Source organism: Cupressus sempervirens, chromosome 6 (genome assembly GCF_028749045.1).
Source record: "Cupressus sempervirens isolate cs-2001-9-10 chromosome 6, ASM2874904v1, whole genome shotgun sequence".
Classification (NCBI taxonomy): domain Eukaryota; kingdom Viridiplantae; phylum Streptophyta; class Pinopsida; order Cupressales; family Cupressaceae; genus Cupressus; species Cupressus sempervirens.
In genome coordinates this window covers 436,446,675-436,459,048 of record NC_143123.1, presented here as the reverse complement: position 1 = coordinate 436,459,048, position 12,374 = coordinate 436,446,675, and the positions used below count along the sequence as shown (strand labels likewise).

General features: G+C 32.3%; 1 protein-coding gene across 1 annotated transcript; it reads right to left on the bottom strand.

Moving 5' to 3' along the window:
* Positions 1-3,287: 3,287 nt before the first annotated feature.
* On the bottom strand, positions 3,288-10,020 carry LOC149552918 (endoribonuclease Dicer homolog 3b-like). The gene is made up of 13 exons (XM_089790255.1): positions 9,944-10,020; positions 9,001-9,076; positions 8,160-8,289; positions 7,571-7,676; positions 7,308-7,521; positions 6,897-7,057; positions 6,142-6,506; positions 5,302-5,360; positions 4,994-5,183; positions 4,697-4,910; positions 4,299-4,590; positions 3,993-4,076; positions 3,288-3,494 (listed from the first exon to the last, which is right to left on the bottom strand). The coding sequence occupies exons 1-13, from the start codon at positions 10,018-10,020 to the stop codon at positions 3,288-3,290; spliced, it is 2,175 nt and encodes a 724-aa protein (XP_089646381.1).
* Between the last annotated feature and the right edge of the window lie 2,354 nt (positions 10,021-12,374).

The window sequence follows — 12,374 nt, the reverse complement described above, 5'->3', positions numbered from 1 at the left end:
CTTTAGTTATTAGTATAGTTTGTAAAAGAAAATATAAGACTAGTATGCTTGTATCCTTAACTTCCAAGGACAGCTTTTCCCCTTATCATAGATAATTATGTCCATCACCATAGACTTTCCCATGGATTTAATCATATGTAACACAACAGCTTAATTTTTTTTGAAAAAAACATTAACTCACAAAACTACCTCCAGAGAAGCAATTATTGTTTGAGCCATCTTTACAACTGTGCCCCGTGGCGTTATCCTCTTCATCGCAGTTATGGTCCTTAGATATTAAGGAATTCGTCGATGTCTCCAATAGATGCATCTTTCTAGCTTTGGCCCTCTTCTCTGGATGATTAATTTCGGTGTCATTGTGTATAAGCACATATTCATTCCCACATCTTCCTTTCCCTCTTCCAATATATGCTTTCTCAAGGAAAGCGTGTTATCTACATCCTCACTCGGAATGCTAAAGAAGACACCTGAATTGTTCATAGAAAAATAATTCTTTATAATTGTAAACACAGAAAAATATAAATATGCAATTTATAACTTCATTTCTTCACATGTTTAATGAAAATTTCAGTACTTTTAACATATTTCGTGCATACTTCCAAGTTTTAACGATTCAGCTGGCCTATGACTAAAAATTTGAGTGAAAGAAGTAAAAAGAAAACTTCTGAAGAACAACCATTTTTATATCTACCTTTTACTTCATTACTTCAACAGTTCCTGAGCTATAACTATAGCTTATGGCCTGAAATTTATATACTAAAAGAAGAAAAAGAAAACCTTCAAAGGACAACCATTTTTATATATCCACTGTTTAGTATATTACTATTGTTTTAAAAAGATTAGAAATGGGTGCCTGTAGCCTGAAATTCCAACAATAGCTTTTCCACTTCACATAGATATAAAGTCACGTTACCATAGAAATCCCATGGATTTAATCATGTATAACAGAATATGTTAAGACTTTTTTAAAAATAAATTAAAAATACCTTCAGGGGAGCAATTCTTGTTAGAATCATCCTTTGCATCATGAATATGATCTTTAGGTATCAAGGAATTCACTGATGCCTCCAGTAGAGTTACATCTGTCTTTCTAGCTTTGGTCCTCTTCTTTGGATGATTACTTTTTATAGTCTCATGTATAGGCTCTTCTATCATACCCACACCTTCCTCTCCCTCTTCCAATTTACGCTTGTTTGTGGATTTTATATGTGGAAGTAGATCCAGGTCTTTACCTTGCATTGATTTGCTGGAACAAAATAAGATCTCCTCATGTATTTTTCCTTTGTGACACTGATCAAGTGAAACAAACATATCCACTTCTCCTAAATCTACTTGTGTACTGCTAGCAATTATCTAGCCCAACAATAAAACATTATCTCCATTAACTGAATACAACTTTTTCTTTGAAAATTTTCAGCCAGCATAAGTAAAATAAACATTATATAAGAGACAAACCATGTTTTCTTGAGCAATGAGATTAGATGCATGCAGAGCTTCATTTCCAGTCGCATCCATTGAACATCCATGAAATATTCCCATTACCTTATTTACAAAACCACCATTCCAGGATCAGGAAATCCCAATTATAATAAGGCTTGTCCATGTGATGCTATTGATCAGTGAAAATAAATTTAGATTCACCAATTAAACAACTTAATCTCTTGGTTATGATAGGCTTCTAAGACTGTATGCACTGAGGCTCCTTGCTAAACCCTCTCTGAGAAATAGAATGACAGAAAAGTTTGAAAATACCTTCAACTGTGCCAATGCATGTTTGACAGCTTTAGTTTCTGCAGACCTCTTCTTCACATTTGATCCTTCTCCAGATATAATTGATCCCTTCACCTTTATTTGTACATTGGCCAGATGAACATTCCTTGTCTTTGTGGTGGCCACATTGAATTCATAATGGTGGTAAGAGTAGAGCTCGTGCAATTCCCGTAGTGGTCGCAATTCCATGTTTTCAGGTGTAACAATGGGAGACAAAATAGGTTTTAGTTTTTTCCAGACAACATCAAGTTTTAGTCGAGTATCCACTAATATTGCACCTGAAATGCTTTCTAGTATATCTCCTAGTACCTGCATTTAAGAAATATAGTAAAATGACATAAGTTGTAATCAAAGTGAACATTTATGTTAACATGCAATAAGAGGAATGCTAATAACATGTCTATAATATATTCAGGAATTAATTACCAAACAATAAAATAAATTGAAATTTATTACACAAATACCCACTGGAAATCTTTTATTGTACACCTATCTATGTACTTTTGATGTTCAATAATAAAAAGTCAAGATGGACTTCCAGTCCAATAAATTATATTAATATGCATAGAATAAGGCTCCTCAATCATGTTATTTAACATTATAGAAAATTTTCAATAACTAAAAAAAAGTGAGCTGATTAAACAAAAATTCAAGGATGAATTCTCACAAATGTTAAACTAACTAACTTGCCTTTGGAGCATGCATTCCTCCTCCAAATGATATAAACCTGCAGGCACCACCTCTATGTTGTTTAAATTCCTCAACAAATTTAAATATTTGATTTTGTAATTCATCTGAATTATGACGAAGATAGTTGTGAATATTGTGTTTCACTGTTGCTTGAGCAAAGTTCTCGTTGTTAACAGCTACCTGCCGTAAGTCTGATAAAATTCCCTGTGATGATTCCTCATATGTTGAATACAGATGCTTAGTAATAACAAGATCCAGTACAGAGTCACCTAGGAATTCTAACCTCTGTAAAATTAACACATACTATCAACATTCAGTGCTACATTCTAGAATAAAATAATTGTGCAAGTACTATCAAATACACTATTTGGACTGTGCAAGGTAAGTTCAATATAAAATTACCTGGTAAGAATGTCGTCCTTGTTCGCTAATTGAACCATGTGTGATTGCTTCTACCAAGAGGCATCGGTTCTCAAAGCGGTAGTCTAAGATCAATTCCAGTTCATCCAGTACAGAGTACTATCAAATAATAATAACCTAGGAATGCTTAATAATAACAACATCCAGTACAGAGTACTATCAAATACACTATTTGGACTGTGCAAGGTAAGTTCAATATAAAATTACCTGGTAAGAATGTCGTCCTTGTTCGCTAATTAAAGCATGTGTGATTGCTTCTACCAAGAGGCATCGGTTCTCAAAGCGGTAGTCTAAGATCAATTCCAGTTCATCCAAACGTGCATTCAAGACACTAGGATAAGTTATAGAACATTTGCATGCAATATCTACTGACTCATCTTCAACATTAACCTCCATGTTCATCCATCTCATGAACTCAAGGGCTGCATTTGTACCCCCTCCACAACATCTGATATTGTTTTGGATTGAATCCATCGATGCCTCTTGTCACAAACTTTGCCCATTTCAAGACTGTTGGAATCTTCTGGGTTGCAAGAGCAGGGAACAATGTTTCTACAATGTAGCCCAGGGGCGACCCATTTGCACACATCAAATAGATCATCTAATATATATCCCTTTTCACAAAGCAAAAGAAAAATAAGTTATTAGATTAGACTTGAAATTGACAAATACTCAACTTATTAAATATAGACTATATCAAAATCAAAATTCTTCCACGTAAACAAGCAATAGTCTACAATCAGCATAACAGTATCAGCTGTTATTAAATCAATTGACTCAAGTAAAAGATCAAGATGGAAAAAGAAAATTGTTTAAAGACGCACATCTTTTTCCTCAAAGAAGGCGGATATCAATATATTCAGCGCATATTAAGGGTCATATTGTACTCGTCACTAATTCTTAAAACTTGAGAGAGAAAACTGTCTAAGAAACATAAAATATCAATTTATTTTAGCAGTAGGATTTCTAATCTATAGTATATTTACTAAGATATTTTTATTAACTAACTATGAATAAAGAGTTAAAAAAACAGGAGCTCATTTTACCAGCAGAATTTTTAATTTAGAAATTTTTTTTTATCAACTAACTATAAAAATATAGCATTTTAGTACCTGCAAATTACGGTTCACTGCCAAATCGTGAAGCGTTTTATTACAGACTGCCTTAGCTCTACGATATGATAACTGTCCTTCATCCTCATTTTCATATTTTATAAAAAGATGTCGACTAATGGCGTATTTTAAAAAGGAGTCACTATGAAGTGATTGCTTCCAGTATCTATGAAGAAAGAAAAATTGTTCAGTAAGAGGTTAAGAAGAATTTACTTCTGCATAGAAAAACAAAAGTGAAACAATTAATCTTAAATAAATAAATCAAACAAAATAACATCAGTTTGAAATGATTAGCAATGAAATTACCAGTTGCACGGATACAGGCGGACAGTTTGGGCGTTCTATCTTAATTGTTTTATTAAGTTGACTTGCGAGCATTAAACAATTGAGGCGGTGCATAACAGATGGAAGCAAACACAATGATCTCATAAATGAGCTTGGAACATCCAAGTTCAAACACAACTCTGGAGGAAGTTCCACAAATGGTCCTTCTTTCTCCACTGCCTTTTCTTGGTGTTTTTTAAGAAAATTACGGGGTCGCTTAGCATGCTTCACCCTAAGAAGTGGTTGATTTAAATGCTTCAGTTTCTTTCCATGTCTGCAAAATCATCATGATAAATTAATTAGAACCATTGCAATCAACTCTATGTGAATACACCTGGACGGGCATTTAAGATTAAGACTATCAAAGATGAGATACTCACTTTTTCAGAAAATATTCACTGTAGCTACCATAACATGGATTAGAAACTTTTTTGGGAGGGAAGGGACTCTCAGCAGTTTTTTGGTGAATAATTTCTACGACTTGATAAAGCATTCCATTATGAACAGTAAGCACTGCTTTATCTATCAAATGTGAAGATTCACAGATGTCACTAGCCAAAATCAAAATTTCAGAGTCCTCTCGACTGTGCAAATCTGTTAATTAAATCTGAATTAGATTATGACATTGCAAATACAGATATAGATATAGATTATGAACTCTCTAGCTCTTGTTGCACATGTTTCGATGCATTTCCAGTCAATAACAGTTGGACTAGACTGATTTGATTCTAAGGGCAGAAGTAAGTAAGTATAGGAAGTATAGGAAGTGCACCATAGGTTTTTCATTTCCATGAATTTTTCCTTATTCCTCAGATTTCCAAAAATTCCATTGAAAATTATTTCTTGAAAATCTTTTGTAGTCCTCATCTGTTTAATACACAAGTGACAGAACTATTATCAGTTTCATACAAAAAGAAGAAAATAACTTATTGGAAGCAAATTGTAATATATAAATTGGAAGATGAAGTTGTTTGTCTTTCAATACCTGAGTTAAATCCAAAGTCATTTCTCCTCTTCGTAAAAATTCTGCCTTAACAAGCTTATCTGTAGTTAAAAACATATCTATATCTATATTTGCAATGTCATCATCTAATTCAGATTTAATTAACATGGCAAAATTCAAATGTCTTATTATCATTGGATTTAGATGTAAAACGGAGTTCGTAAACTTTCAAAGTAACTTCTCTCCCCTCTTCATCCCAACTATCCGATAATGTGTCTATTTTAACAGTTGAATGTAACTCCCTCATTTTAGGTAGACCTTGCAGAAAGAAAAAAGAAATAATATCAGACAATTAAATCTTCAAATATCACAACCTACTAATCATCAAAGAAAATCCTGCATAATTTTCATTAATAAAAATTATAAAAGAACAAAAATATTATCAAAACAAAATTTTCTCCAAAGAATATTGACATTTTATTCGGTTTTATTAATATTTTTTATTTGACAATAATTTTGTTTATAAAATGTAATTAAAATAAATAATTGCGTTTATTGAAAATGCACTTTTAAGAAATAACTAATGAAATATAAATTTAATTACCTCTATTATTATTTGGCATATACAATATGACTTCAAAATTTTCAAAAAAGTTAAATATTTTCTTTAAAAAAATATAAGCAATAAAAGGAAATATAAGAGAAAACTTTCAACTATTAGAAAAAACACATTTAATTCATATATCACAATCAAATTTATCAAATATTAATTTCATTCCAATAAATAATATAGTTTTACTTCTACATAATACTAAAAGTTTAGCAAAACTATTTCTAATGTCAGGTTCTCCAATAATACAAGAGAATGAATTGTTTGCATACCTGATTTCGTAGATGTTATTCCCTCTTTGTCATTGCAATCCTCTTCGATTTCATCCCCATTTTCAATTACTCTTTCTTCAATTCTATCCTCTCTTTCACGAACTCCTCCAAGATCTTCACCAAAATCTTCAACTTCATTTAAAGTTCTAGATTTATCCTTTTCAACCACACTTTTCTCTTTAGTGTAAGGCATTCTATTTACAATGGTTGTGATTTCTGGAAGTTGTTCAACATCTACTGACAAATCCTTTTCAATTGAACTCCTCTTCGTTATAGAAGCATCATTTTTACTTGATATTATGTCCTCTATTATGGCTACACTCTTGATTATATCAAATAAGTCATCCTTCTGCTTCTCATTACCTCTGTGAAATTCAAAAATTGATAACATTTAGTGTAAAAGTATAACACTGACATTGGTTATGAATTTTCTAGATTTTATCAAATTGCAAATGCCTTATGACTTCTATGGTATTTGAAATCATCAAATGAAATTTTTGATAATTAATAGCTAGACTCACATTCTACTGAAGTTGAAAAAGCAAAGTGGTTATTTACATCATGCATCTCCTAGGGACCATGGTTTAGACTATGATGCCAAACTCAATGCTTGTTGTAATAACGTATTTTATGCTTTTTTAAACAGATAAGAATGTAATAATTTATTTATTTATTTATTTTTTATTATTTTTTCAAGGTAAAAGCCGTAAGCTTGAACATTATATTAATTACTTGAATTTATATTCGCAAATTACCTCTCAACAAATAAGATGAACTCTGAGTTTTCATGGCGAGCACGTCCACTAGATTGAATATAACTGCGCAGGCTTACGGGTAAATCAAAACGGATGACACAGTTACAATTTTTTACATCAATACCTTCTTCAATCACATCTGTTGCAACTAAAACTTGAACCTGCACATTCATATTCAAAAAACATCATAATTCAATACAGCCCATAGATTTTTGAAAAATCAATATCAATAACCTTTATAAATATATTTCTGAAAAAGATGCAACTGAAAATTTGATGTAACATTTGAACACTGTATTAAGAAAAAATTTGAACAACGTATTAAGAAAAATTTAACATCTAGGTAAGTTGGAATAGCATGGTCGTAATCAAATTAACATTTGTTTCCAGTAAATGAAAGATCCAACCAACCTTTCCAGAAGAAAATTTTTCTAAAGCTTTTTTCTGTGTCTTGCCACCAAATGTAGAGCTTACACTAGATAAGAAATCAGTCTTCAGACATTTCAAACAATCAATCTGTTGTAACAAACTTGAGATTACTGCAGCTGCAATCACTCTTTCCACAAATACTATACAGGAAACCTTTCTGGGATCTTCATCACTGTTAAAACTAGGAGTCAGTCTTCTATCAAAATGCAATAAAAAAACTACAAATAGACTATGATTTCTCGTACCTCTTCTGTATTAAAAAATGCACTAGCTGCTCCAACTTTTGAGTTAAAATGCCATGTTTAACAGCATTGTGAGTTCCTTTAGGTGCCTTGAATAATTCGTTCACATCTGAAGTCTCAAATTCAATATTTTTAATTTGATGTTTACACCGAACAAGTAACAACATTTTATACTACAAGAAAATCAACAACTGTTTTTTCAACTGTAATTTGTTTCTTTCGGATTTATGAAAATCCATGACAATTGAATTCAGAGTAAGATGGTCGGATTCAGTCAGATGTATTTTTGTTTGATGATGATTACTTTTAGCTGCATTTCTTAATAGACTCCTCAATGTCCATGTTATGAACGTTTAGAGTGGTTAGAATGCCTATTTATACAAATATTTAGCAATCTTACATCTATGTTATATAATTGGCCTGGATTGCATGATGGCACTCTGACCATCCTAGCAGTTATGTCAGTTATTCTAGGTTCTAGAAGTGCAAAGCAAAAAAATTAATAAAGATTTCTCAACTGACCATATAAGTTTCATGTGAAAATTATTGTTCATGATTTACTACCCCTTGAAAGTGTGGTGGACATGCATACCAGATGGTAATTCTTCTTCAAAGAGTCTACGAGCATCTTTTAGATAATCATCTGGAGCACATTCCTCCATTTCTACCGTTCCAGTAGCAATCTCACGTAACTTCTCTTTTTCACTGTATAACTGAACAGCCTGTATGATTGAAAAATTTCATGTTAATGTATAAAACCAGTCTCGTCTAGTCTAATAATTAGTTATGTAACAAGAAGACATGAATAAAAGTTTTGAACAAATTAATATTATCATAAAGAAACAATTAAATTCACTTAGCTATTATTAATAACCACTAGACCTGAGGCTATCCTTTATAAAGTGTGTGAAGGAAAAAGTGTAGACATATAGGATATAGCTCGAGCAACTGAAAGCAGAACAAAACATCATTCTCAAGGAGCAAAGGTCCAATATCAAGATGTTATCTCTTTTAACATACACAAAATCATGTTTCCCAAGCCCTATTTGCAAGTCTTTTTATCTCTTTTGAATCTTGATCATTTTAGTATATCGTAAAGGAGTAGAGGATCACAAAAGTGAAAAAGATTTACACCTGCACTTATGCTCAATCGATGCACTTCCTTAGACTTAATTACAGGCAGAAAAAGATTTACACTGAGCTACGACAGCCAAGTAGGTATAGATAAGCTTGATCCTTGACAACAGTTTGAGGTATGTTTTTGGATTCATCATAAGAAACTTAATTTGCACAGTTGAAATGAAATTTCATTGGATCACATAGTGGAACGGTCAATAAGATAAAGTTTAGTTGACCAAAGAACCATGAGAGAAAAAAGTGAGAGGAATATATATGATGATAGAATCTACTTTGTGGATATCAAAAGAACCCACCTTAATGTAATTAGGTCTGAACAACCTGGTGATTGATCTGTGCATGTTAGCTACATGACTGTGGAAGAGGCAAAACCTGCAGGTATAGTACACACACAGGCAGGCATTAAGCAGTGACGAAGTAATCCACGATTCAACAGATGCGCAGGTATTTGGTTAAGAGTGTGAAAGAATAATAATGATAATTTAGCAGAATTGTGGAAGACACGTGGAGAAAATCTCAGTAGTAAAGTTGCATGCAAGGTCCTCGCTCCTATATATATCCGGGCTCTGAATTCATGTAACATTCAAAGCATTTTTAGTTAGTTTACTAATGAAGCATGTGTTTGGAGACTTCATACAGGACTTAGTATTTTCATTAGACTGTGAATTCATTTATAAAATAAGTGAGGTTGCAGTTATAAGTGTTGAAATCATTTTTCAATTAGATCATCAGAACTGCATTGAGTGTGTCTGTGAATGAAAAATGCAACTCTGGTGCTCTAATGAAAACTGATGGGGGTGGATGGATTGGATCCACAATGATAATAAAACACATAATACACAGTATAGGCAATTATATACTCATTTCATTGCCTGATTCTTGATACCAAAATACATTACATTGTGCCTCTTTTATAGAGGTCTTTGATTGTTTTCGAAAACATCTAAATTAGCCGACATAGGAGAAATAAACTTTTTTAGAACTATCTACGACTTCTAAAACTTTACCTAACCCTATACGACTTCCAGAACTTTACCTAACCCTATTCGGTAATCCTCTTGGAATTTCTAGAATCCTCTACAATTCATTTGAGTTAAAATTACACATTCCAACACTTCCCCTTAATTTCAACCTCAAATTATGTTATTAAATACAAATTCCAAAATGCTTTCTTTTGTCGAATGCCAAAATGCCATTTTTCAATAATATTGCCTTTGTTAATGCATGCCTGTCACTTGCCTCATCTGCCACAAATGACGAAATGTTTTTTCCTTCTTCGATGCCATGCCGAAAACCTTTTTATGCTTTGGTGCCATGCTGAAAACCTGTTTCTTCTTTGACTTGCTCTAATCCTTTTCCAAATGCTGCTGCATTTCTTCTTACTCTTGAACATTTATACTTAAACAGACTTTTGATCACACTTGTAATCTTCTGCCAACTCGAACCGTACCTCCATCCACAATTCATTTTGATACAACCTGCCATAGAATCACTTTTGCAATTTTTATTCCAACACATCTTTTCACTATGACTCTTTAAGCCACAAATATTACATGGATGTAGATCCCAACATTTGTCTTTTGTGTGTCCTTTCCTGTTACAATGTGAACATTGCAAAATATTTATGCGTTCAACATATTCTCTTAACCTTTTATTCATCTTTCCACTGCCTGCATCATATCCAAGACCTGCATATTTTGACCTAACTGTAGTCTCAATCGGATTCCTTAATCCCTGTTCATCCTTTCCTAAACCTTTACCTTTGAAACCCATTCTTTTCATAATCTTCAAGCCAATACTATTATTATCATAACAAACATAATCTGCATGCTTCTTGTCATTTACTTTCTTACACTTTTCATCACAAACACTTTCAGTTTCAGAAAAATCACATTCACTCAAATCATTTGTGTCACAAGATACATCACATACAAATGGTTTTACACTCAAACATTCTTTCTCTTGTTTCAAAGTAGATAGATCCTTCTGTAGCATACTCTTTTCTTCTTCCAATTTTTTCACATATTCTTCTAAATCTTTGTTCATTTTCTCAACATCATTAAAAAAATTTAACTTTTCTTCTAATTCTTTATTTTTCTCTCTAATCTTATGTGTTTCATTAACCTGCCAATTATGTACTTCTTCCACAAATTTTAGCCTATCCTCTAGCTCTTCAATTGCCTCTATATGGACACTAATTTCATTTGACAATTTAGATTTTTCTTCTCCCATTTCATTTCTTACTTTTTCCAATTCCTTTTGCAAAATATCTTTTTCACACAATAATTTTGCATTTTCTTTCTTCACCATCACTAGTTCTTCTTCTAACTTGTTTGTCTTCTCTTTTTGAACTCTACCAGCTTTTCCCATCGAACTCAACAATTAAACACACTTTACTCTATTTTTTTTTTTTTGAAAATTCTAAATACTTTTTTACTTCTAGAATTAAATCTTCAAACAACTTGAAACAAACCTTTAGACAACTAAACTTCTCACTTCTTAGTTAACACCATTTTCTGACTATGATCTTCCTTTCTCTTAAAGACAAAAGTATAATTTCTCAAATGCCATTAAATAACTACAATAATTCAAACCATACCTTTTTTGCCAACTTGCCCTCTTTCCTGCTCAACACTACCTATGTGGTCTTCTTCAAAACAACTATCATTTTCATAACACAAACAATCCTCCACCATTTAGCAGCACCAACACACTTGTTCTTTTATCACAATCTAAAATTCTGTCCAACCTTCTATCTAACCTAGCTCTGATACCAATCTAATGGGGGTGGATGGATTGGATCCACAATGATAATAAAACACATAATACACAGTACAAGTACTTACAGAAATTATATACTCATTTCATTGCTTGATTCTTGATATCAAAATAGATTACATTGTGCCTCTTTTATAGAGGTCTTTGATTGTTTCCGAAAACATCTAAATTAGCCGACAGAGGAGAAATAAACTTTTCTAGAACTATCTATGACTTCTAGAACTTTACCTAACCCTATACAACTTCCAGAACTTTACCTAACTCTATTTGGTAATCCTCTTGAAATTTCTAGAATCCTCTACAATTCATCTGAGTTGAAATTACACATTCCAACAAAACCATCATTTCTCCATCTACAGAGAAGGAGGTGAGTTATGTAGAAAACAGTAGATTCAGTAGCAGGTTTATTCTCCTTCATTTTAAAATTTTATCAATAGTTTTCTTTCCTAAATATTTTTTAAAATTTTCTTTTAGAATATTTGATCAGCATCACTATCGGTTAAAGGATTAGAAGTTTTCAGAGATAAACTCATGTGAATGTTGTAGCAGTAAGAGTGCTTAAACCTTCTAAATCTAAAGAAACTTGTTTTATGATTTTTAATGAACAACCGAAAGGATCAACTAATTTTTTTATAAGTCAAAATCAAAAAATATCAAGATGAATAACACAGTCATGTAGCCACTGCACAAAAAGGCACTTGATGCAAGTGACAGCTGGATCAAACAATAGAGTTGTGCATGGAAGATACCATACTGAGGCTTGCCAAGGAATGAATGCATGATGAGGTATAATAACAGAAGGGGTTTAGTTAGAGCAACAGTAAATCCATCTCCAATTGCCCATCTTAAATACCATGAGAACTACAAACATATTTTCTTTAACATCCTCTAT